At 33.1% G+C, this 24,910-nt stretch overlaps 1 protein-coding gene across 8 annotated transcripts in view; it reads right to left on the reverse strand.

Annotated features, from left to right (window-relative positions):
* The window catches only part of LOC143249555 (uncharacterized), a 39,346-nt gene extending 25,513 nt beyond the window's left edge, over positions 1-13,833 (reverse strand). For 6 of the 8 annotated variants that reach the window (XM_076499609.1, XM_076499608.1, XM_076499611.1 and 3 more), the window contains exons 1-4: positions 12,878-13,016; positions 12,230-12,502; positions 6,261-6,376; positions 2,618-2,743 (exon numbers count right to left, since the gene is read on the reverse strand). In XM_076499609.1, coding sequence (XP_076355724.1) covers positions 2,618-2,743; positions 6,261-6,376; positions 12,230-12,380 — 393 coding nt within the window. In that variant the 5' untranslated portion in view covers positions 12,381-12,502; positions 12,878-13,016. Of the gene's footprint in view, positions 1-2,617; positions 2,744-6,260; positions 6,377-12,229; positions 12,677-12,877; positions 13,017-13,692 lie in introns of those variants that run through there. The other 2 variants (XM_076499606.1, XM_076499612.1) reach the window with 2 other exon arrangements.
* Positions 13,834-24,910: the final 11,077 nt, after the last annotated feature.

The following is a 24,910-nucleotide window of genomic DNA, read 5'->3' on the forward strand; positions in this document are numbered from 1 at the left end:
AAATGAAGCAACAAGAACGAACTGATAAATATTAATACATGAAGTGATGAAATGAATGTAAATAAAGATGAAAATAACCACACTGTGTGGAAAAAAATTACTTGTCATAGTTGAAGCACTAGGTATACAAAATAATATGTCTGAACTCAAATTCTGGCATATGAGAAATAGAAGTTCCATAGATAAGTGCAGAGGGAGTAATATACACACAAGTGTATCATGCTACTATTTGTTAATAGATGATGCATGATGATTTACACAAGAAACGTGTTGGAATATAGTAATTCTAACTGGTAGGGGGGGAAGAGGAAGGCTTGTAGCATGCATAAAGAAAATATTTGCACACAGAATAAGAATACCTAATGTGAGAGAAGGTAAGTACTGTATCAAAACATACCACATCCAAAGCACATGCTTCCAACCTTCCAGAACAACATGTGTACAGAGGCTGCAACATAATTATGAAATCATAAGGACAGTGCTACCCATTCAGTGGAAACCGTTGTACTTGCATCACAGTACCATGATATGTAGAAGAATAGTTCACCCTTGGCATGGTAGAGATACCTGGTTAGGATAGTTGGCCTGAAAGGTGGCCACAACAGCTACCACTGCAGACTTCTTCTCTTGCCATTTGTTTGAAACTACCATTTCACACCTAGTCACTATGGAAATTGCTTTTGTTAGGGTAGAAACATCTCTCACACCCATATGAGGCCATGTTATTTTCCCTGGAAACTCCCTGACAAACTTATCCAGAAGATGTCTTCACAATCTGTAGCAGTCATTTAAAAGCATGCTTTACTGTACAATGGCACAGATCATCCATGTGCAGTTACCTATATGAAATGCTCCAGGGAACAGTCCAGTTCTACTTTCATCAAATCTTTTAACACTGGAGAAGTATCTACTTTGTCTTACTTACAGGGGCTTGTAGTTGAGAGCTAAACATCTCTCTTCCAAGAGTTTGGTTAATTTTTGGCTGAGATGATGCTGAAGTTGTAAGTATACATACTTTGGAACTAAAAACCTTTAAAACATAATATATTTCTATTCTAGAGCTAAAGAGCAACAACTTGCTCCTTGAAGTTCATCCATTAGCTCTATCATTCCAGTAGAATACCTTCCAGCTCTGGAAGGCTCTCAATTTTATGGTCTTTATTATCTGGTGCCAAATGTCTCACCTGCCAGACTTTCCACAAGTGAAATTTCCAGTTTTTGTTGGTCAACCATAATCAGAGTTAGTGTTGTATTATACTGGCTGGCAACAACCTGGGAGTCCTTTACAGATTGCCCCATATCATCTTAGCCTCCTCAGATGCCATTCCACCTTGGAGACCTTGTGTAATCTGTGCTTCTATTGCATTGAAATAGATTCTCAAGAGTAATGCTCGATCTGCCATTCTGGATGCATGAGCAAATTGGATGATATTCTGAAGTCTGTGACTACAGAGATCAATGTCATGAACCTTTGCAGAAGCATAAGTAGTCCAACATCTAAGAAAGGACTTCAGCTGTAATCAACAACTGTTTCTCTTATACATTAATTCTCCTTCTCAGTCAAGTCCTTATACTTGCAGAAAATACCATTCTTTAAATCAGAAGAATTTCTTTAAATCTGATCATATAAGAGAATCAGGTCAGAGCAATACAAACATTAACAGAAACAGAAAACTTAATGTCTTGCAGTCATTATATCATAAAGTTCTTCTTCTCATATATTCTATGGTATTTTGAGGTACGTCCCAAAAAATGCTAAATTGGGTAGGACCAATATATAAGTAATGCACAAGAAAGATAAATTGAGACATAACAGCAAATTACACCAAAACTAACTGAATCTGTCCCAAAAAATAAATGGTCAGGAAACAATGTGGTGCACAATAAAAACAATCTTTATTCAAATACAGTATGAGTACTTGTGTTAGATGCTAAACAGTCATCTTTACTGAAGTTGCAAATTGCACAGACTAGTTTTTTTTCTTTTTTTTAACTTTATTTATTAATAGTTTAGAGGATTGGACAACCAAGATGGACCAACATATTCCACATTGTCCCAAAACATTATGTTACTTTGCAAATAAAAGGGTGGAGGTTGAGAGTTTTACCTTATAGGACTTTTTGAATGATCTTTTCTATTTTAAGATTATATCCAAGTTTGAAGGGTGCCTTCCCACATCTAGCTGCAGACAGTGAAAGGCAGTAGGAGTTGAGACACTGTGGGTGTCAAGTCTCAACTCCTAACCCCTAACTGATTTTCAATAGCTGCTGACTAATTTGACATCAGAATCTGGATTTTGTCCGATAGGTGAAATATCCCTAATGCATTTTGTTGCTATGGTCACATACATTATCCATTATGACATGATGTTGGCAACTCAGACTGATAATGTAAAATAATTGTTTAATTTTAGTTCTGTTGTTGTTATGTTTCTTTTGTATACATGTATAATATACATAAACAAACAGGCATTACTAATTTATACCTTGAATACAATACATCTGAATAGTGTAACAGTAAACAAGGTAACAGAGGTATGCATTACCATATTTTACAAAGAATATAATACACATTAACATCACCATAATCTAATAAATAGTCGTCATGTTTACCTACCTTGAATATAGTGTATATAAAGAATACAACAATTAACAATGTATAAATAGGCATTATAATGCCCATGGCTCCTCCACTTTTAGGTTGAATTTTGGGTCCCTGTCTTGCAGCAGGGTGCATCAAAGGCTAGAGCAAAACAAGTTACTTAATAACACTTATTTTCAAACAAACAGGTTAACAAAATTAGTACATGTTATTAATATACACACTGCAAAGTTTAAAAAACATTCAACACTGTGACCATTTAAAAAAATATTATCGAATATCTTATCTTTTAGCATTAAAACCAATTAACATTTTACTAAATGCTGAAAAGTCTATTCTTAAAATACACATTAGTTAAACTTGAGGATAACGAATTACAAAAACTGACTTCATTTCTGGAACTAACGGGTTGAAAAAAGTGCACATTAAAAATGAAATATTCTGAATATTTTGTTTTTTCTTGTTATGCACAAAGCTACACAGTGTGCTACCTGTATTCTGTCCACTTTGGGTACAAAAACAGATTCTAACATTAAAAAACCTTCAGATTTACCACTGAATCACCATGAAGATATTCTGCTTATCTTATTGATTTTAAATTTTTTTATCAGTGTATACAAATTTTTATTTTTCACAAATTACTTTGAAAACTGTTTCATATAATCAGTTATTTGTAAGGCATTGTAAAGTATACTGCTCAAAACATTTAAGAAATAAGTGAAGTTTTCTGTATGCTAAGTATGAAAATACACAAATATTATTTTCATTAATTCTGCAATAGAAATATATTTATGTTTTACTGTTTCAGTCATATTGTTCAACTAACCTCAATAACTCTCATGGCCCACAACTGGAAACTCCTTTCTTTTAACCCACCACCATAAAAAAAACCAAGTTTTAGTAATACCAGGAAAATGTGGACTGTTCAAACAGAATGTGAAGGAATATCTTGTTTACAGACAAATCACACTTTACACTACAGCCAGGTACATAATGTGTATTAATTTAAATAACATCTGGGAGAAAATCCAACTCCAATACCACAGAGAAAATAGTTGCACTTGGCAGTTGTAGCAAACTGGTCTGAGAATGGATCAGCATTAATGGCCAAACTTATGTTTTACAACATGGCACTATGAATACTAAACAATTTAGAGATGTAGCCTAAAACTGATCACTTTTTTCTAGTGAATGAAGGAAAAAGGTACTCCAAGATTTTCAGCTGATTAGCAACTTCCTGGATGAGTGAAAGTGTATCAAATAAACTGTAAAGATCTGAATCAGACAAAGGTGTATGGCAGTATCTCCAAAAGTATGGGGCATGTCCCCAGTGGGGGAAAAATGATCTCTTGGGGAGGCATGAGCAATTAGTGTGAAATCAATAGTGCAATAATACATAATTAAGCATTTTAATAATAATTACTTATTAATGAAAATAATAAATAATTACTACAACACATGTAGCATATTAATGTGTATCTATCTATTACATCTCATCACTTAACTCGCTCTTTCACTCATTCAGAAAAACAATGGAGGAGGTGCAAAGAAACTACATTAAAGGAGAAGATGTATGAAAAAAGGTTGGGTAATGCTGGTGTTTGGGATGTTCTGGAAAAATGGTTGGTAATATTTGATTCATCAACATGCACTGATGAACTAAATACAGCTCTGATGGAGGAATTAATTACCTTAATCCCAAGCAATTCATTCATTCTTTCATTTTATTCAGAATAAAGTAGCATACAACTTGGTTTAACATCTGAGGTGATCACGCACCTTATTAACATATATTTTCTGATCAATCTGTACTGCAAAGTTATTAATACCAAATAATTAATTATAGATATAAACAAAAAATAATAAACATGTTTTTTAAATCACATGACCAGTTACCAACTATTTATTTTGCATAAAAATTAAATCATGGGTACAATTGAAATTACTGAATACCAGTAACTATGCCTTATAATAAGAACAAAAAACATTTCTGATACATTAAATTTTTTAACCCTTTCACAACAGGTTCAATATAACATACATAGTTTGTCTACATATTTGCACATGTTAAGTATTTGCACTATAACTTTTGATAAAGCATGTATATCTTCAAAACATTTAGTGACTTTTAGTAAAGATTAAAAGTATTTCATATAACGAAATCAGATTTTTAATGAACTATTTTTACTGAAGATTTGTTTGTGAAAATAGAGTAGGTTTCATTACTAGTCTGAGTGCAAAGTAATTTCATGTTATGATTAAAAACATCTATTCTTTGTCCCAAAAATCTCAGATATTATTTGCATAATTTCTAAAACTTCCTAAATACATTTCACAATGTTTGTTTTCAGTAAGACATTACATTTTGTTATTTTCTATAATCTAACTATGTGGGGTCTGTCATTTGACCAACCTCGTAATCATCATAAAAAAATAAGGAAAGAAATACAATTGATTAGTCCATGTAACTTAAGTCTCATAATGCTATATATTTACGGATATTTTTTTATAATATTGACCTTCCAGTCATGCCTAGCTACCATTACATAACTTGCAATGATGCAGTGCTTGTGCACTCAGGTCATGTTTCCAGTGACATAAAACTGACCTTTAGTCTTCCCTATCTTGGCTATGTTTTAATGGACTAGTATCTTGTAATATACAGTCATATTTCAATTATTATACAATATGTACACACACATACACACACAGATTATTACTATTTAGAAATAAATCAAACTTATCTTTCTTAAAATACAGAACAATAAATCAAAAAATAAAGCAAACAATTATCTCTTCTTGCTACATCCTTTGTACTTGTCTGTTGCTAAACATGGGTTGCTAAGCCTTTTAAAATTTTGCATGTGGAGGATATCAAATAAAAAAACTTTTTAAAATTTTATATATATATACAATTGAATAACCAAAAAATAACCAAAAATTCATAAATAACTACACTGATACCACAGAATTCCACTATAATTTATTAAGCTTAGTAACTAAGATTTGTTTAAATTTTACAACATGTGAAACTTTGAGCAGACTAAAGACACAACCACACCTCTTTGAAAACTTGGATCAAAAGAACACTGAAGCTTTTTCAAAGATTAAAATGGCTAAGAAAACCACTCTGGAATAATTCTAAGTTGTTGATTGGTTATTCACATCATACACTGTATACTGAAAGTATATAACAGACCGTTTCCAAAAATGGAAAGAGCTGAACAAGGCCACCCTCTTTGATTCAGCATATAAACCATATCTCAGCAAAATAAAAAGATACGAGTTTCTCATTTTATATTCTAGCTTATCAGTATTAGTAACTTGAATTCCTAATTTGTATGAAATTATAGATTTAGTACTTTGACCACATCTAATTTTAAAAAGTGCTGCAATCAACATACCACATTAAAGTTTGAAATATAATCTACAGTTTGATTCTGAAGTTATTGGCATAAATTTATAAAAAGAGTAGTTCAATAAAATTTTGAATAAAAGTCAACAAACACAATGATGTAGCCTTTGAACCCTGACCTGTTGTAAAAGGGTTAAACAGTGTAATTATTCAATAATACAAATCAAAAAGGTGGTATTTTTTTATGAAATGTAAAAACTATACTGTATTATATTTTCAAAAGCTTTTCCATAAATTATTTACCCTGCCTTCATGAATCTGTGGACGACTTCCTGGACGACTTTCTCCCATTGCTGCTCTGACTCGAGCAGGAAGTAATTCAGGATCAATATGAGAATGGCTATTCTCACCAAAACTTTCTGTTCAAGACCAAAGATAACTTATGGTTTCAAACAACAAGAAATGTTGTAATGTTTCTATCACATAGTTACTTACTAATACTTGTGCATGAAACAGTGACAGAAATTTACCTACATCTTCAAATATACAAAGCTTACACATAATGGTTAAATGTAAATACCGACATATATCTACATATATAACTCATCCTGGATTTTACATTCAAGTATTGAAAGAAAAAGGAAGAAAAATTTAAGCAGAAATAAAGCAATAAAAGTTGAAATGATAAACATGCACAAAAGAATCTTAAAACAGTACACTGATAAATATATAATATTATGTATATACATTACTAGTATTATATAATGCTATTCAAATGCCCATGCACAAAATGATGTAGTGGGACCTGAATGGACTGGAGTGTTCCTCTATTTTTGTTTTACTGATTAACATAATCACATGTAAATGTATAATTAGCTGACATTTCAGATTTAGTATTTTTCTAGAATTAAACTTGGATGTTTAAAATGACGTACAACTACACGATATATAAACTTTTTGTTACTTACATATGCCAGTTGCATACAAACTTAAGTGATGTCTGGTAATTATAAATTAATTATATGCCTGAAATGCAGCAAACAACACTTCACACACACACACACACACACACACACACACACACATTTTCACCTTCTTACAACACAATTTGGTATCCCAGCACCTTGTGACATGTGGATTTATACATACACACATTATTACATTTAAGAGTGCCTAAATGTTTTGAAAAATGGGGGTGAAAAACATTCACTTGGCAAACTTACCTTATACTATGAATAAGAAGCTCTAAAAAGCAAAAAATAAAATAAAACATTTTTTGTGTAAAATTATAAAGTGCCATTTTTTAAAGGTACATATACAAACAGTTGTATAAAATACTTGTTTAAAAAGCATTGGTATTCGTAGATTTCACATGATGTCACCACCAAAGGTTAAGAGATCATCTGCCATTTTGTAGGGCACACTACCTTGGTATTTACACTTGACTTGTCATTGAAATTAAACTGCTAGTAACTTAAAAGTAAACAACACAATGGTTAATACCCGTGTTATTTACAGGTCAGATCGGAGAGAAATTAAAAGGTCATACAATGCTGTCCCAAAAGTAAATACAAAACGAGGAGAAATGACAACAAATAAGAAAGAATTGTGAACTTCAAGGATAGGAAGAAAAACATTTGACATCAACACCTTATTCCAGTGTGTTCTGATCATTTTTTTTTACAGGTAAGCATAAAATTATATTGTATCGACTATATATTTTTTGCCCAACATCCAACAATGTACATGCACAAACTGCACACTCTGCATTTACTAATAATTTAGTTTTCTCATGTTTCGTGTGAGTATAACAATGTTAATCATGACTCCATATAAAAAAATGTTCTATAAAAGTGTAATTTTTTAACAATTTTTCAAGAAAGGGACTAAAATAATTGAAATTAACTATTTTAATAGTTATATTAGGCCTATAACGTTTTTTTAATTTGATGACAATTTTATTTTTTTCAGGCAAACTTTCTGCCCTCTATGACCAAACACATTCAGATTGGGCATGAGCACAGAAACTGAAAGTAGAAAATTCTGTACAAGAAACTGAGCTTACAAGATCTATGAACAGGTAAGACATGTACTTTATATACATGTAGTATAAACAACCCATGAGAACCAAAGTTAAACTAGGTTTCCAATATCCCAAATTTTAAAATTTTAGAGCAACAATTCTACTATATTAGAAAGAATATTAAATGTGTCCTTTATTTTTTGCCTATGTTTAGATAGTTTTACATTTAAAAATTAATAATCATTATATTGCTGAAAAGAGAAAACAAATTAGGCTGTTATGAACACAAATCAATCCATAGTTATATAAAGTCAAATGAAATTTATTTTATTACAGTAGAATTTTAGCAAAACAGATTTTGCATATTTTTTTATTTTGTGTTTTTAAATTGAAATTATTTAATTCTAAGATGTCCACCTTAGTGCAAATCTTAAAATTTCTTTTCAGATATTCAAGAGAACAAGACAGACAAAAGAAAAAAATATCGCAGAGCACTTCTTGACCTTCATCCAATGTTTGAAGAACCTTTGGCTTATGAAACTTGTCATTTATTTTAAAGGGAAAACTGAATGCCAATCATCAATTGAATGATGGTGAAGATCTGAAAATGATAGTAAAATTAGAAATAAATTGAAAGGACAAATTAGTGGAAACGTGAACCTCAAATAAACATTAACCAAGACAAAATTTACTCCAAAGACATTAAAAAGGAAAGGAAAAAAGTGAAATACCTTACAGGGCTGTTTGGATGTGCAAATCTTATCCACTTATTTCAACTGCTTGAACAATTCTTACTAGAAGCCCACTGATAAAATTTGAGAAATGAAATGTAGGTTAAATTAACCAATTCAGTATTTTATATAACCCCCTAGCCTCACACTGCTAAATTATCGATGGCTGGCACAGATATCCCTTGTATAGGCTTGCACAAAATTCAAAAAACAAACAAACAATACACATCAATCATGACACATAATGGAAAAAAAAAACATCAGAGTTCCACAAAATTATGTTGAAATTGGCAATAGTTTGGGGCAATGTTTTATTAAAGCTGAAAAATTAATAAAAAATTATAAAAGTCATGCTTATTCAAATACACATTTTATTTATTTTTACACTTTTGATTTCTTTGTTTTAGCAAGTTTCTTACAGGAAGGGCAGTACCAGTTCCCTTTAGGTAATTGTTTTATATTTACACATTTAAAATAAACCCAAACATAAGGACAACTGTCACAGTCATCACATCCAATTACATTATTTTCCTCCAAATTATACCGAGTTTGACATATAATCAAAGTTTTATCATTGTTTTTGGACTCTGCTGCTTCTCCACAAGCAGAAGCATCTCATGATTTTAAAATTGCTTGCTACAGATACACACTGATATCAGGTCTAGAAAACAGTTTTCCTGCTAATTCTGGTAAAATTGCAGTAACAAAGAATAACTTCAATTTGCTGACAATATCCTTACAAAATTCTAAGTCAATTTCAATTCCTTCTGGATAAAAGTCAATTTCAGTCCAAACCATGAAGTCGCAAAACTCCTTTCCACACAAGTTGACACTGGACCTCGTAGTAATGCTGACTACATCTTTTTTTTTTTAATTTCAATTTACCATTATTCATTTTTAAACATAACCTATTATCTAATTATTCAGCAAGTTCTAAATCCTTTTTGCAGAAGAGGCATTTAATTCCTAAACATAACTCCCCACAACAATTACATGAAACTACTCCATCTGGTGAAGCAGCCAGGAACAGATATTCTGAATTCAACATTATCCCATTACATTTTAAGACCAGGCTTTCATGACTGTGACTCATCACTTCATTATATTGCTTTCAAACATCTTTTTCACACCCTCGTTATGTTTTTTTACTTGACAATTTCAAGGTACACAGATGGCAAATTGCTTTAATTATACTTTGGAATGGCTTGTCAATAGATGTGTAACAAACATACTTCATTCTGATTCATCTTGTTCTGAACCTATGCCACTATTTACACCTTACTTGGTATTTTGTTGCCTTTTCTACATTTATTATTTATTGTTCACTAAGGGTAGCAGTTTTAAAAAGTTCCTCACAGTGTTTAACTAAACTGTCTTTGTCTGCAGTTATATAGTTTTCATCTCTTAGTTCTGACAAAACTAATTCGAATTTTTTATGTAAAAACTTCAGTCTTATAGTATTCAGCATACTTTGAAATTAGTGACAGAAGAACTGGTTTGGTACCAGTGTTGTGCGAGCCTTGGAAAAAACACAGTTCATTATCAATGGAAATATTTGAATCTGTATTTGATTGTTTTGCAATGCAACTATTTATAGCTGTCTCTCGTTGTTTCTTTTCAGTTTTTGCAGAAGTAAAATAAACATTCTTGATAGTTTTACAGCAATTAACTATGCATGAAGGGATACGTCATTTAATCATCAAGAACATTTTACCCTTGCCAACACTAAGCACTTTCACTGATAACTATATGACACAGGTCCTTAACCCAACTACGAGCAAACTGATTTAAAGGCATACAAGTCCCTGGAATTGCACAATCAATCAACATATATGCACTTTGTATATTTACAATATAGTTTACTATCTCTGGATACTGAATATCCAGGTGGTCTTTGACATCATTTAACCAATTTTTGTTCAGAAATTTTTTATGGGTCTTTCTCTTCAATCAATTTTAATTTTTTGCAATATCATGCCTTTTAAATAGCATCTAAAATATTCCTGGTGTGTGATCTCAAGCATTGCATTGGATAACTTCTTATCCATTGTCAAATTGCTAATGACACAGGTAAATGTCAACAATACCCACATAACATATGGCTCGACCAACATAAAATGGTAGATACATTAAAGAATCCCCAAATATGTAAGAGAAATGAAACTATGTATTGCCATGCACTTATATATATCTGATTATAAGTTTGATCATTTTGTCAATTTAACATAGTTCTTAATAATACTGTATGTACATTAAGTGAAACAATAGGGGGGAGAGGTCCACATGCCACTTGTGCCCTGTGTTAGGCATCTTTGGTTACATGTATAGTGAATAATTAAGGCACATAGGCACAAATACACACATGCTATCCACTTCAAAGTAAAAGTAATATGAAATTTCTTTAAAAAATGACAGAAAAGTATTCTGTGGAAAATTATTAGTTAGTAATGAATTGTAAACAATGGAATGGTAAGCTAGTAAAGTATTCTGAGTCACTGTTCTATTTTCAGGAACTAACAGTTTAATTTTACTTATACATTACTTTTTAAAATTTTACTAAAAAAGGGGAACCCACACCTTGCAATATTTTGGACTTTTTTCAGTAATCAAAACTAGATTACAAATAAAAAATTATTCACTCTTAAAATTGTTTATACAGGTTTGTTAAGATATTCTTTTCTATCTCTATTTACACTCAAGTTTACACTATATTTTAAATCCTAGATGTGCAACCATTATCAGAGTGGTTGACCTCAGATGTGACCTTCACCTTTCTGCTATGTTCACGAAAACTTAATCAACTGGTCCTTAAGAAACACTCAACCTTTGCAAAAAATTTGATCAAACCGAAATTTTGAGTTGTATGGTTAACTTCAGTATGACCTTAACCTTTGATCTATAATCATCAAAAGTTAACAAATTGGTCCTTTGGTGAAAGGAATTCAAACTTTATAACAAATTTGATCAAAATCAGATCAAAACATACCAACTTTGCACACACACACACTGAAAAAAATAAATAAATATTCTAATAATTATATATCACTATCAGTACTCTTTATGCCTTAAAATGAGAATAAAAATTTGTTACTAATTTTACAATGCCACAAGTAAATCTAGTGTTTTTGTTAAACAAAACACACTTTGATACTGCCAGTGTACTAGTTCTACTAGTAGTACTACTACTCATACTAAGTTCTAGTTCTATGTGGTGTATCAGTACATAGTAACTCCTAACTTAATGGGGCTGTAACTGTAAACCAATTAATTACCATTTGACACTGTCAAGCTTTTCTTTAAAGATAAATCAAGAAATAAATGAATTTGTTTTTAAAATACCATTTATTCAAAATATAATTGGAAAGAACAGAAACTGAGCAAATGTATTGGCTTACTTAACATTAACAGCTTCTAACTGCCATCAATTCGTATTAATATTACTGTTAACATTACAAATTAAAGTTTAAAAATCAAACTTTAAAGCATGCTGTTGAAATTCTTAGACACGTAAAACCTACCTTCATTGTTATCATATTTGGTCGTTGTTATCGAAAACGCAGTTTGCATCATTGGATAAAATATTTTGGGCCAAAGAACGGCAAAACACCCAATGACGACAGCCAAAACAAATACACTCTTTCCTGTGCTCAATTCCGAACTGTTCGCCATTATATTTAAATATGATGTTAGTGATACTGTCGTAATTTGTCGTTCACACTAATTTTTCAACAACTTCTTTCGTCTTCAGTGCACTCCCTCTCTTCACAAATAACTAGCAGCTACCTTTCACGCTGAAGAACCAAATACAAATTGGCTAAGTCACAAGTAAACAAAGTATATTTTCTATCGTGGCTTCAATATTACTATAACCAATCGTAAAATTAGAAAAAAAAAAAAGTTATCTCTTTACTATGCCAGTTGTAACGTATGCTTGCAGCTTCAAAAAGGAAAAAAGAAAAAAAAAAGAGTACTATATTTACAGTATTTTATATTTATAGCACTGGAGCCAAAATGATAATCATACTTTACGGGGAATAAACACATTTATAAAACGTTTTGAATTATAAAAATCCCATATTTTAAATTTTACAACATGTATTTTTCTAAATAAATATATTACGAACATTTGAAAACATAAATTTAAAAATCCTTTGGTTTAAGGTTACCTCCAGGCTTCGGAAAACATGGCAGAATTCAGCTTTTTTGGTTTTATGATGAGTTTACAGACTGGCATAATCAATACTTCTGTGAGCAGAAAAGTAATATGAAGCATAACGTATAATCAGCTAAATACCATGAAGAAGTTTTAGAACTACAACGTGTACTATTTTCCTATTTCACTTATCTGTTCACTATACAACATAAGTTAAGCTATGTAAAAAATTAATGTATACTCCTTTCACGTGCAGATTTCGTCTGGAAGAGTGACATCGAACATTGGAATACCCTAAACTAGTTATTGACTTAAGTCTGTTGGATGTATTATGTACAATATTGGAGTGAAAATTCTATTTTATCGACGAAAGATAATTAAACGCAGAAAAAAACCGCCGTCATATTTTTTCAATGATATTATAAATTTTCAGCTAACTGTAAACAGCCAGGAATGTGCGAATTGTTTTCTTAATATATTCAGACGGTTAATTGCAGAAAGTAATTTATCCGATAGCCATATTTTTTTTAGGTTGAAAGTCTAAAAAAATTGAAGATCTCCTACATAACAAATCTAATGAATGTCATAGGTAAACACACTTCTAGTTTTATTTTTCTATAGTTAGAAATAATATATTTTTTATTTTGATATTTTCGAGTTTGTTTGGTTTGGTTATTTTAGAATAAAGCCACAGTGGGCTATCTGCTGTCTTCAGTGAGGGGAATGAAAACCTGGATTTTAACGTTGTAAGTTCAGAGACTTACTGTTGTCCCATCGGGGTACAGCTTCCTCGTAAATGACTGTTCAAAAACTAATTATTATTCTTACTTGATCTTTCTATGCCGTGTCTCCTAGATTGAAGTCAAACTGTAATACTCTCAAACTACACAATTTTCCACGGGTAAATACGATATTGTTCTGACAAGAGATTGGACAGAAAAAGTATTACGGGTTTAATTGAATTCCGACGAAACTGAAGAAAGAGAAATTTAGTCAACAACGTATTAAAACGGGCCTTTTTCAAGAAAAAGAACACCAGCAAAACCACTGTATGAATTATGTTCTGTCAGTGCTATCCCTGTCCTAAAATTGGAGTGAGCTGCAACCCCGAGTCTGTCAGAAGTGTAAAGGTGGGATAAGTAAGCCACGCCCCTTTTTTGCAATGAAGCCTTCTTCGGCACTAACATTTTTATGAATAGGTGGGAAAAAATATCCAGTTCTATATACAGTACTATGTAAAAGTGTTGCAACGAAAAATGCAAGGTAAATCACAGGTGAAACTTCAAATCTTATTAATCTTCTTATTTTGTACAACAGAACTCAGTGAAAGTGTTTGAGTTCAGCAAACAGTTAATATTTTGCGTGTCCCCCTTTTACTTTAATGACTTCAGACACACTTTCATATTTAATCAAAGTGTCCTTTGGTATTTTACTTCATATGTCTCTTGTACCCTTCCATAAAGTTTCGTTGGAAGTAGCTTTTGAATTGTCAAGTTTTTAATCTATCGAATCACAGATCTGCTTAATTGGGTTGAAATCAGAGCTCTGACGGGGCCATTGCATTATTTGAACGACTCCAAAAGCTTCTTTCTTAGCTAAGTAGTTTCTATATAAGTTAGATAAATGTTTGGAATCGTTGTTGTCTTGGTAGCAGAATCCTTTACAAATAATACGGAAACCACTGGCTATACCATTACAGATCAGCATCTGATGGTACTTATGCTGGTCCATTATTCCATCTATCTTGCAAATATTTCCTGTCGCCTCAGCAGAGAGCACCCCCAAACCGTCACACCGCTTCCCCATGTTTCATGGTAGGCACTGTGCATTGAGATAAGTATCTTTCACCTTTCTTATACTGGAAGTTGAACTAAATATTTCAAACTTGGACTCATCCGTCCATAACACTCTTTTCCAATAGTCAGCTGTCCAGTTTTTGTATGTTTTAGCAAATTGCAATATCTTGACAATATTTGGAAATCAAAGTGATGTTTTTGTAACTGCTACACGACCAACTATTCCATTCTCGTTGAATCTGTTTAATACTGCAGATCTGGATACTTTCCTGTTATTTGGTACATGGCCATTTACCTCATACTTGAGATCTGTGGCAGTCTTCCGTTCTGTCCCAAATACTGTATAAACGGAGATATTTAACATTAGTATCAATGAATTTAGGTTTTCTGCCTCTTATTTTCCTGTATACAAATTTACCTGTCTCGGTTTCACTATCTAGAGTGTATTTGACAGTATGGGGAGCATTTCAAGTGAACAGTAATTTAGCGGAGAGCCTAAACAGAATCGGGTAAATATTTTATACAAATTCTCTGTTCTATTGACAATTCTTTACCCTTCTTGAGGACCTGGCGAGACAACGAAGCTTAATTTATGGTATTGAATATTGTTTTTAATCTAGGTTTATTTGTGGTCTATTTTTAAATTGATTTCTTCTATCAATGCTAGGTCCTTGTTAGCTTCTTACTATATAAGTAAGACACTGCATGGGGTACTATGACAGTTATTTCACACTCTAAAATTGATGAGGATGTTCATCTTGTAATAAACGGAAGAATTATCCTCATATTCCACTATTATTTGGTAAAAGAGTAGTTCAAGAGTTGGCGGTAGGTGGTGATGACTTGATGCCTTCCATCTAGTTTTACACTGCTAAAGTAGGAACGGCTAGTCAGATAGTCCTCGTGTATCTTTGCACGAAATTCAAAACAAGCCAAACTAGGGAAGGACCCCTACATAACATTAAAAGGGCATCTAATTGTCGTCAGGAAGAACCTTATTTACTGAGTGACAAAATCCAAATATACACATTTAAATTAAACAAAAAAACTCTAAACGTTTTATAAGCATAAAACAAATAATGCCGTTATCTTTTTCACCAAGAGGTCCTTTTGTGTCCCGTGACACTAAATTTACGAAGAAGCCTAGTGTAACATTGTCGAGAGCTGACTTGCAGTCAGACTGAGTGGATTTTCTCAGTGTAGCAGTTAGGGTTAGACTGATACTACCTACTGTTACATGAAATATTTATTTGAAGTCAGGATATAGTGGGCGAATGGAGCACTATAGGAGGGTTTATAATTAAAACAAAGAGAATTGAGACTTGGACTTCCAATAACATTTTTTATTTAAATCAGCAAACACTTAATATTTGCACATAAATATATACATAGTTTAGCTTTATTAATGTTTATCATTTGCAATCATTTTAACTCTATTAACATGATGACTTATGTTTAAAAAAGACTGGTATTAAAAATACTTACAAAGTTCTTGAGCGAGAAATGGCACTTCTTCTCACGGTCAGAAACATCTTCTCTCCTTCTTCTATGATATGAGCTGAGGTGTAAATGATCAGATCAATTCGGATTGCTTATTAAACTTTGAATATTCTGGCTTCTGTTCTATGACCTTTTATACTAGTTGAAATGGGAATTATTGGCTTTATTTATAGTATTTATGTGATTTTTGAGCTCATTTCGTAATAATAACTTATAATAACGCGTTGTCAAGCGATCTGTTTCTTCTTGTTTATTGACTCCAAAACTCACGAGTCGCATTGGTTAATCAATCATCATAGCCTATACAGTGAAGTCGTCCCGTTATCCAAGGTTCTTCTTGATTTCAACGTCCAAGTTTGCTTAACCACTTTAAACTCGATAGCGCCAATTTACTTCAACTCAAACATACAACAGACAGTTTCTCATCTTTACTTTATAGCTTGAATAACCTCTTTTAACCTTAATAGTGTCTATCTGTTCCAATTTAACACATAGTGGATGATTTTCAGCGACTTTTTCTGAATCTCTTTTTTTAAATAACTCCTCTATTGTCTGTGATAGCACTACTTCTTCATAAACAAGCTATGAATTTGTCACATGGCAACAATTTTCTTGACGTGTTTCCTTGAGCTGTCGTTATTCTATAAACATAATCGCCTTGAACTTCACCATTCTTTATTTATTATTACAATTACTTATACGAAGCATCCAAATACCTAGCGATGCCTCACTAGTCATACATGGTAATGAACAAACAAGAGTCCATGATATATATAATAGAAAAAATATAATAATTCTAGTGTGTTCAGATACTTGTTTCATTTTATTTTAAAGTGGTATTTAGTGATATTAGTTGTTTGTTTGTTTTATGAATCACTAAATACGTTATGGTCTTTAACAGATTTGTCCCAAACTAGTTCTCATATTGCGCTACAACACTTCAAAATTATTTTGGTGATCTACTTTAAAGATAACCAGTATCATCTGATATTTTTGGCACTACTTGTTAGATACACGCAATTCTTTCAATTAGCTTTAATGCTAGTGCTGTGATTTAGATAATTTATAAGTTTGTTTGCGTAGTTATTTACGAAACATACGCTATATAGTTCAATATTTGTGAATTGGTGATTGTAATATTATTGTGATATGTTAAACCAGGTTTCGATACTCATAGGGAGCAGAATACAAATAGCTTATTGTGTAGCACTCATATTAAACTTAAACTGTTTCTTTGTTTATGAATTTCGCGCAAAACTACACGAGGGCTATCCGCGCTAGCCGTTCCTAATTTCGCAGTATAAGACTAGAAAGAATGCAGCTAGTCATCATCACTCACCACCAACTCTTGGGCTACTCTTTTACTAACGAGTCGTTGGATTGACCGTTACTTTATAACACCCCCCACGGCTGAAAGGGCGAGCATGTTTGGTGCGAGTAGGATTCGAACCCACGATCCTTGGATTACGAGTCGAACGTCTTTACACATTTGGCCATGCCGGGCCATCTATTAAAGACTATATACATAATGAACTTAGTGATTCAAAAAACAAAAGCACTTACTAATGTCACTAAATGCTTCTCAAAAATAAGATTAAGCAAGTATCTGAACACACTACAATTATTAACTATTTTCTATTGCATATATCATAGACTCTTTGCCCATTTACTATCACAAGACCTTTTTTATATTTGGTATCATTGGTATAAAAAGGTAACAATATTATTAATTATTATGCTCATGAAACGTTTACCGTTGTTTTTTTGTCTTTTTTCTGTTTTAAACGAGAATGTTTGAATTCTGCCGCTCAGTGTTTAAGGACCTTTCTGACAACAATTAGATGTCCTTTTAATGTCAGGTAGAGTCCTTCCCTGTCTCATTAAAGTGGCCCTTAATTATCGTTAGAGATCCTAGCCCTGAATATTATTAATATATTTTATTTCTAACATTGAATTTTACTTGAAGGATGCCCATTCGTCGAAAATATTAGGTAGCTTTTTCTAAATCAAATTATGTTGGTAACAGGGTGATTTTTGTCACAGTATTGTGCAAAAGTTGGAACTGCATGCTTTATCAGAAAATGTCCAAGCTGCATTGGCAGACTTAATCAAATTTCTGCTCAAAGAAGGCTTTTTTTGAAACAGCTTTTGGAAAGGGAATTCGAACAGATATATTTTTTTTTGTTTTTGAATTTCGCGCAAAGCCACACCAGGGCTACCTGCCTTAGCTGTCCTTAATTTAGCAGTGCGAGACTAGAGGGAAGACAGTCAGTTATCACCACCAACCGCTAACTCTTCTATCAACAAGTAGTGGAATTGACGATAACATAAAGCTCCCACGGATGAAAGATTGAGCATATTTGGTGGGACGGAGATTACGAATCGAGCGCCTTAACCACCTGGCCCTGCTGGACCCAAATATTACGTAGAAAGCCAAGAGAAAAATAACGATAAAGCGATTATTGTCTTGAAGAACATTTCAAGAACCTATTTAAAGCAAGACCTTTCTTTTCAAAGCAAAAACCTCCACAATTCTGACATCTGACTGATATTGAACAAGTAAAGGTAAAAGCAACAGAATAAATCCAAATGTTAAGCTTCGTTGTCACGCCAGGTCCTCAAGAAAGGTAAAGAATTGTCAATAGAACAGAGAATTTGTATAAAATATTTAACCGATTCTGTTTAGGCTCTCCGCTAAATTACTGTTCACTTGAAATGCTTCCCATACTGTCAAATACACTCTAGATCGTGAAACCGAGACAGGTAAATTTGTATACAGGAAAATAAGAGGCAGAAAACCTAAATTCATTGATACTAATATTAAATATCTCCGTTTATACAGTATTTGGGACAGAACGGAAGACTGCCACAGATCTCAAGTATGAGGTAAATGGCCATGTACCAAATAACAGGAAAGTATCCAGATCTGCAGTATTAAACAGATTCAACGAGAATGGAATAGTTGGTCGTGTAGCAGTTACAAAAACATCACTTTGATTTCCAAATATTATCAAGATATTGCAATTTGCTAAAACATACAAAAACTGGACAGCTGACTATTGGAAAAGAGTGTTATGGACGGATGAGTCCAAGTTTGAAATATTTAGTTCAACTTCCAGTATAAGAAAGGTGAAAGATACTTATCTCAATGCACAGTGCCTACCATGAAGCATGGGGAAGCGGTGTGACGGTTTGGGGGTGCTCTCTGCTGAGGCGACAGGAAATATTTGCAAGATAGATGGAATAATGGACCAGCATAAGTACCATCAGATGCTGATCTGTAATGGTATAGCCAGTGGTTTCCGTATTATTTGTAAAGGATTCTGCTACCAAGACAACAACGATTCCAAACATTTATCTAACTTATATAGAAACTACTTAGCTAAGAAAGAAGCTTTTGGAGTCGTTCAAATAATGCAATGGCCCCGTCAGAGCTCTGATTTCAACCCAATTAAGCAGATCTGTGATTCGATAGATTAAAAACTTGACAATTCAAAAGCTACTTCCAACGAAACTTTATGGAAGGGTACTAGAGACATATGAAGTAAAATACTAAAGGACACTTTGATTAAATATGAAAGTGTGTCTGAAGTCATTAAAGTAAAAGGGGGACACGCAAAATATTAACTGTTTGCTGAACTCAAACACTTTCACTGAGTTCTGTTGTACTAAATACGAAGATTAATAAAATTTGAAGTTTCACCTGTGATGTTCCTTGCACTTCTCGTTGGAAGTAGCCCGAAATCTAATTTTTGACTTTGTTGCAACACTTTTTCAGAGTACTATATTTTATGACAGCTTAGAAAACAAAGCTGAAATGCTTTCTTGACTGGGTTGTTGAACACCTGGTTATCGTCTTTAGTTAAGCAATTTGTAAACGTACTGTGGACTACTTCTGCTAGCTACAGCTGTCCTAGTTTTAAGATTTGGTCAATCTTATTTATATAAATTATGAAGCCACAATATAGTGGTTCACTTTACTTTTGGAACTGCCTTTTGCATCTATCACCAGCATTGTCTTATTTGGCACATCACAGACATTCAAATAAGTACTTTCATATCTTTCCTTCTCATTGGGTGAATCAGCATGACTTGATACACTATATCTTTCTTCTCCACGTTATTGGCCTTAACCCCAGATCCCTGGGCAAGCTTGTTTATAATATATTAATTGGTGGTGTATCGATTCAAAGTATTGGCAAGTTGTTCTGCACATCACATCCATCGTAACTCATAGCTCAATGGACCGATCTGTTAAAGTTTGAGATATAGGCTTGTATAATTGAATGTGAGCTACTTCTATGTTGTTGGCATGTATCTAGCCAGACCCATTCTCTACACCGGATACATCCATTCCTTTACTGCCTTTTTATAGCACTTTTCTATTGTTAAGCATTCTTTCCTATTTGTTGAAGGTCAGGCTCCTGCCCATACTACTAAACACTAAGACAAAGGTAAATAAGATGAAATGCACTTCTTTGTCACATCTAACACTTTAGTCACAACTCGGGTAACATTTAGTTGTTGAAATTATCTTTTTTATACATGTATTTCATTGCTTCAAAATGTACTGTCTAATTTTCTGTCAACACATTAGCAACATAATGTGACACCTTACTGAACAATGGAAGAAGGTAATGGTATGAGTATATATTAATGACTAACATCTGCCTTTGCATTGGCTTAACATGACATGTAAAGAGTATGCCAAGAATTGTTGGTGTTGATTAGCTGCCTTCCCTCCAGTCAATCATTTCTAAATCAAGAATGGCTTGTGCAAATAGTCCTTGAGTAGCTCTTTGCAAAATTCAACAAACAAACAAAAGCCATACTTGTGAGTGTACCAGTAATATCTGGGGCTATTCTCTGTACAAGAGATACAACACTTCTCCATTGGAATTTACTTGGTCTCTGCTAATTCTTTTACTTGACAATACACACTAATGCCAAACGACTTAACTAGATTGTTGCTGGGAAAAAACATCACTGTAAGTTAGAATAAATGTCTCATGAAAAGTTTGGAGAATCTCTTGCCTTAGAAACCTATGACTTAGGAGTTAATATCAATGGTAAAGCACACCTTCTTGCACTTTTAATTGGTCAAAATTGGCATAAGTTACAGGTGTTTACTTTACATCTTTCTTCATGAGTATTCTCAAACTGTAACAGAAAAATTACTTGTTTTTGGATGACCTCTTTAGCATGTTGAGCCATTGGTTTAAACCTATAGCCTTGCATACTTTGCTTCTTAGCCACTGTTAGGTATATAGCACCCATTGAGTCATCAATTTCAACTGACAGCTTTGTCTCATTTGCCACTCAGCAAAGTATGAAAAATTCCCTCACCAGTGACCTGACATATCAGAAGCAAAACAGACATTCTGGTCTTCCTATCCTGCATGGGTTCCAAGCAGAGATTATCAGTACAGGTTATAGATGGTGAACTATGAGAAGACTGGGACAACCTCACACATCAACTGGAAACTTACTTGTCTTCACAGCAGTGCTGGGAAATTGTTAACCATTATGACTCAAGCTTTTGTTTAGTGGAGGAATCTGAGAAGAATGTCTTGTCAGAGCATAACCACTGTAACTTCTTTCCCCCAGTGACATAACCTTACATCTGGTTATGGCAAAAACTGCCCTTGTTAGAGTGAGGATATCGCTCACATCCAGATAGTTCATCATCATCTCACTGGCAAGTCCCTCAAATAATTTACCCTTATATATGTCTTAGTAAGCTACTGAAGTCAATGCAAGATAAACTTTATTGTGCAGAGAGCATAAAGCTCTCTGTGCAATTGGTCAGACTTTCTGTGGCATTCCACTTTTAGGCCTTGAACTATTCCTGATGGATTGCCTGAATCTCCACTGAGTTAGATCACTTATGCAACTTGTCCATGACTGTTTCCATGTTTTCTAGTTGTGCCTTATCCAAATGCTCAATGAAGCTCAGAGCTGGAATGTTTAAGCTTAGGATCATCCAATGGACTTCCTACTCCTGAAACCAACTGTTACAAATAATTTACAATCTAATGTAGCCCAAATCTTTAATTTGCTATACTTTTGAAGACAAAGGGTGAAACTTGTTTGGCTCCACTCACAGGGACCTTAGCTTAGCTCAACTCCCTCACTTGTGGGTCTTTGACTGAGATATTACTCGTGTAATGGGCAAAGAATAGTAGGTATACTCAGGCATCTTGATTGCCAAAAATAGTAGATTAGCTTTGGTACAGAGCAGAAAAGTGAAGAGGTACAATTCGCAGCTCATCCTGAATCTCTTCATGACCTTGGGTTACCTCTTGACCTATAGTCAACGTGACAAGATACCTCCTAAATTAAAAGGTTTATGATTGCACTATGGTTTCTAGTCTTTTTTCTTTAGAGCCCAGTCTCACTTCCTGGGGAAACAGCTCAGATATAATTTGTTCTTCAGTAACAAGTAACATGGATAAACATGATCTGTGGTACTTTAACAAGTAACTAGAAGTGTGTTGTACCATTTTAATCAAACACTAAGACATGTTTTTAACTTCTTAGAGCTAGTGATTCCTCAAAGCTCTTAGGCAGGAAATTTTTCAGACTTTGCATAACACAAAGATTGGAAGTCACTGAGGAGTTACATGCACTTGTGCTAAGGAGTATATTATAGTTAAGACACCAAGCAGTGATGTAAATATATGGAATTACTGCTTAAAATAAATGCTATACTTTACAAGACAACCCCCAGCAAATAATCATTTATTATCTTTAAAAGAGAATAGCCTTGGGTATGACTGGTATTCTCTGAGGAACTGAAGAAGTTAATTAGCACATACTGGTCATTATAGAGTACTTCACTAAGGGGAGTTGAGGCTTATCAACCAAGCAATATTTCAGAGTAGTCTGTTGTCGATGTGTTGATGGAACACCATCTAAACTGATTTGGCAAACCCAAAGAAATTCACTCAGAACATGAAGCTAATTTCAATAGCCAGGTATTATTTCAGCTACATAAAGTGTTGAGTATGGTGAATACATGACCGCTTTACCAACTTGTCTGATGGTTTAGCAGTATAGAGGTATTAAGTGGATACTTGCATCATTTGTTGATTCCAGCAGAATCTACTGAAACAAATGCTTATCATGTGCCATTATATATCATGCAACAGAACAGAGATCATGTGGTTGTTTTTGGCAAATACGTTTGTTTTTTTCAGGATATAATGCTATCTATGGATGTTATGAAATGGTTTATTACTAAAACAGCTGTGCTACAATGTTAAAAAGAATATGTGAAGTGGTTAAGGTCTGTGCTGGATGATGTACGAGTGTTTGTGTGCAGAAACAGCTAGGTAAGACTACTGTATTGCAGAAGAAGGTGTTACAATAAGACAATTAAAGAATGAATATTCTAACACATAAACTTGGTATGGCTTTAATACATGCAAGTAGCACAAAAACAGCTCGATTTTAGCTAGATAAGTTCTTCTCTTATATTCCAACATATCGTTTAATTATCATACAAGCAATTGGAGGTCAAGATTGACAAGTCAGAGGGTAATAAGAACACTTGACTCAGCTGATGAAGAGGAAGATGCTAAGTATATTTATCTGGTTGTAGAAAATAAATCAAACAAGAAATTACCTGGAGAAAAGGCACATGAAAAAATCTTATTGTGGTTGAGACATTGAGAATGACTTCCTAATTGTTATGACTGCCAGATCAGCAACTAGGACAGTCATTTACTATAAGATCAATGAGTGAAAGCAAATGTGATTTCTTGTCTTCCAAACTATCAAGTATGTAACTGCCACTTGACAGTTTGTTGATTGCAAAAATATAAATGGATTGAAAGGACATCACGATCTTTACTTTCAAACTATTGAGAAAAATTTCATCAAGAAAAATGTGTATGATATTTGATGACAGCTGCTTCATTATTACAGAGTCAGGATAGCTGGTGTTGGTCAATGCAGAGTATAGAATACCATTAGAGTGTATTACTGGAAATGACTACTAGAGTTAACAAACACAGTTGAAAGGGCTTTGTGACCTTTAATTTCCAAATTACTGAGGGACTTTTGTGATGTGAAATATTACAAAATTTCATAAGATTTACTTGCCTGACCTAATTACATAGCTCCATGGCATTATCCTCATTAAATCTTTCTGTTTGTACACCTTTAAAAACAGAAAAGCTCTTCATATACAGTAAGAAAATGGTATTTTGTTTACATGTCTGTTTAATATATACTATAGTAACAGCACAAATATTTAATCCTTTCTTATGAAACTTTTAGTGAAAAATATTAGTTCAGTTGAACACGGTAATGATTATTCATTTCATGATACCTGAAAAGAAAATTTCACAAGTGTGATGGCAGCATAACTACCAAGCATTCGTTTTAGAAATTATCACAAAATGCTTACATAATTGGATAGGAGATGGAAGCAGTGCATTAACAGCTATTAGTCTATGTGATGAGATGTAATGGAGAAAAATTTTATGTGACAGTTTAAATGTCAGAAAAAACAACAACATGTTGGTGGTCCCACACGAATGTCAGAACATTACGTGAAGTCATTTATGAGTGTTATATAGCACGAATGAATCACTATATAACAAAAACAATTAAGCCACATTTGAATAAAACAAAGATTTGATCTGGATGGTAAGACATTGTGAAATTAACTTAATTACTGTGAACTATCATTTGAAATACAGTTTACCTATTGTATGCAGTAATACTTATGAGAGAATGTTTTG

Source organism: Tachypleus tridentatus, chromosome 4, assembly GCF_004210375.1.
Source record: "Tachypleus tridentatus isolate NWPU-2018 chromosome 4, ASM421037v1, whole genome shotgun sequence".
Lineage (NCBI taxonomy): Eukaryota > Metazoa > Arthropoda > Merostomata > Xiphosura > Limulidae > Tachypleus > Tachypleus tridentatus.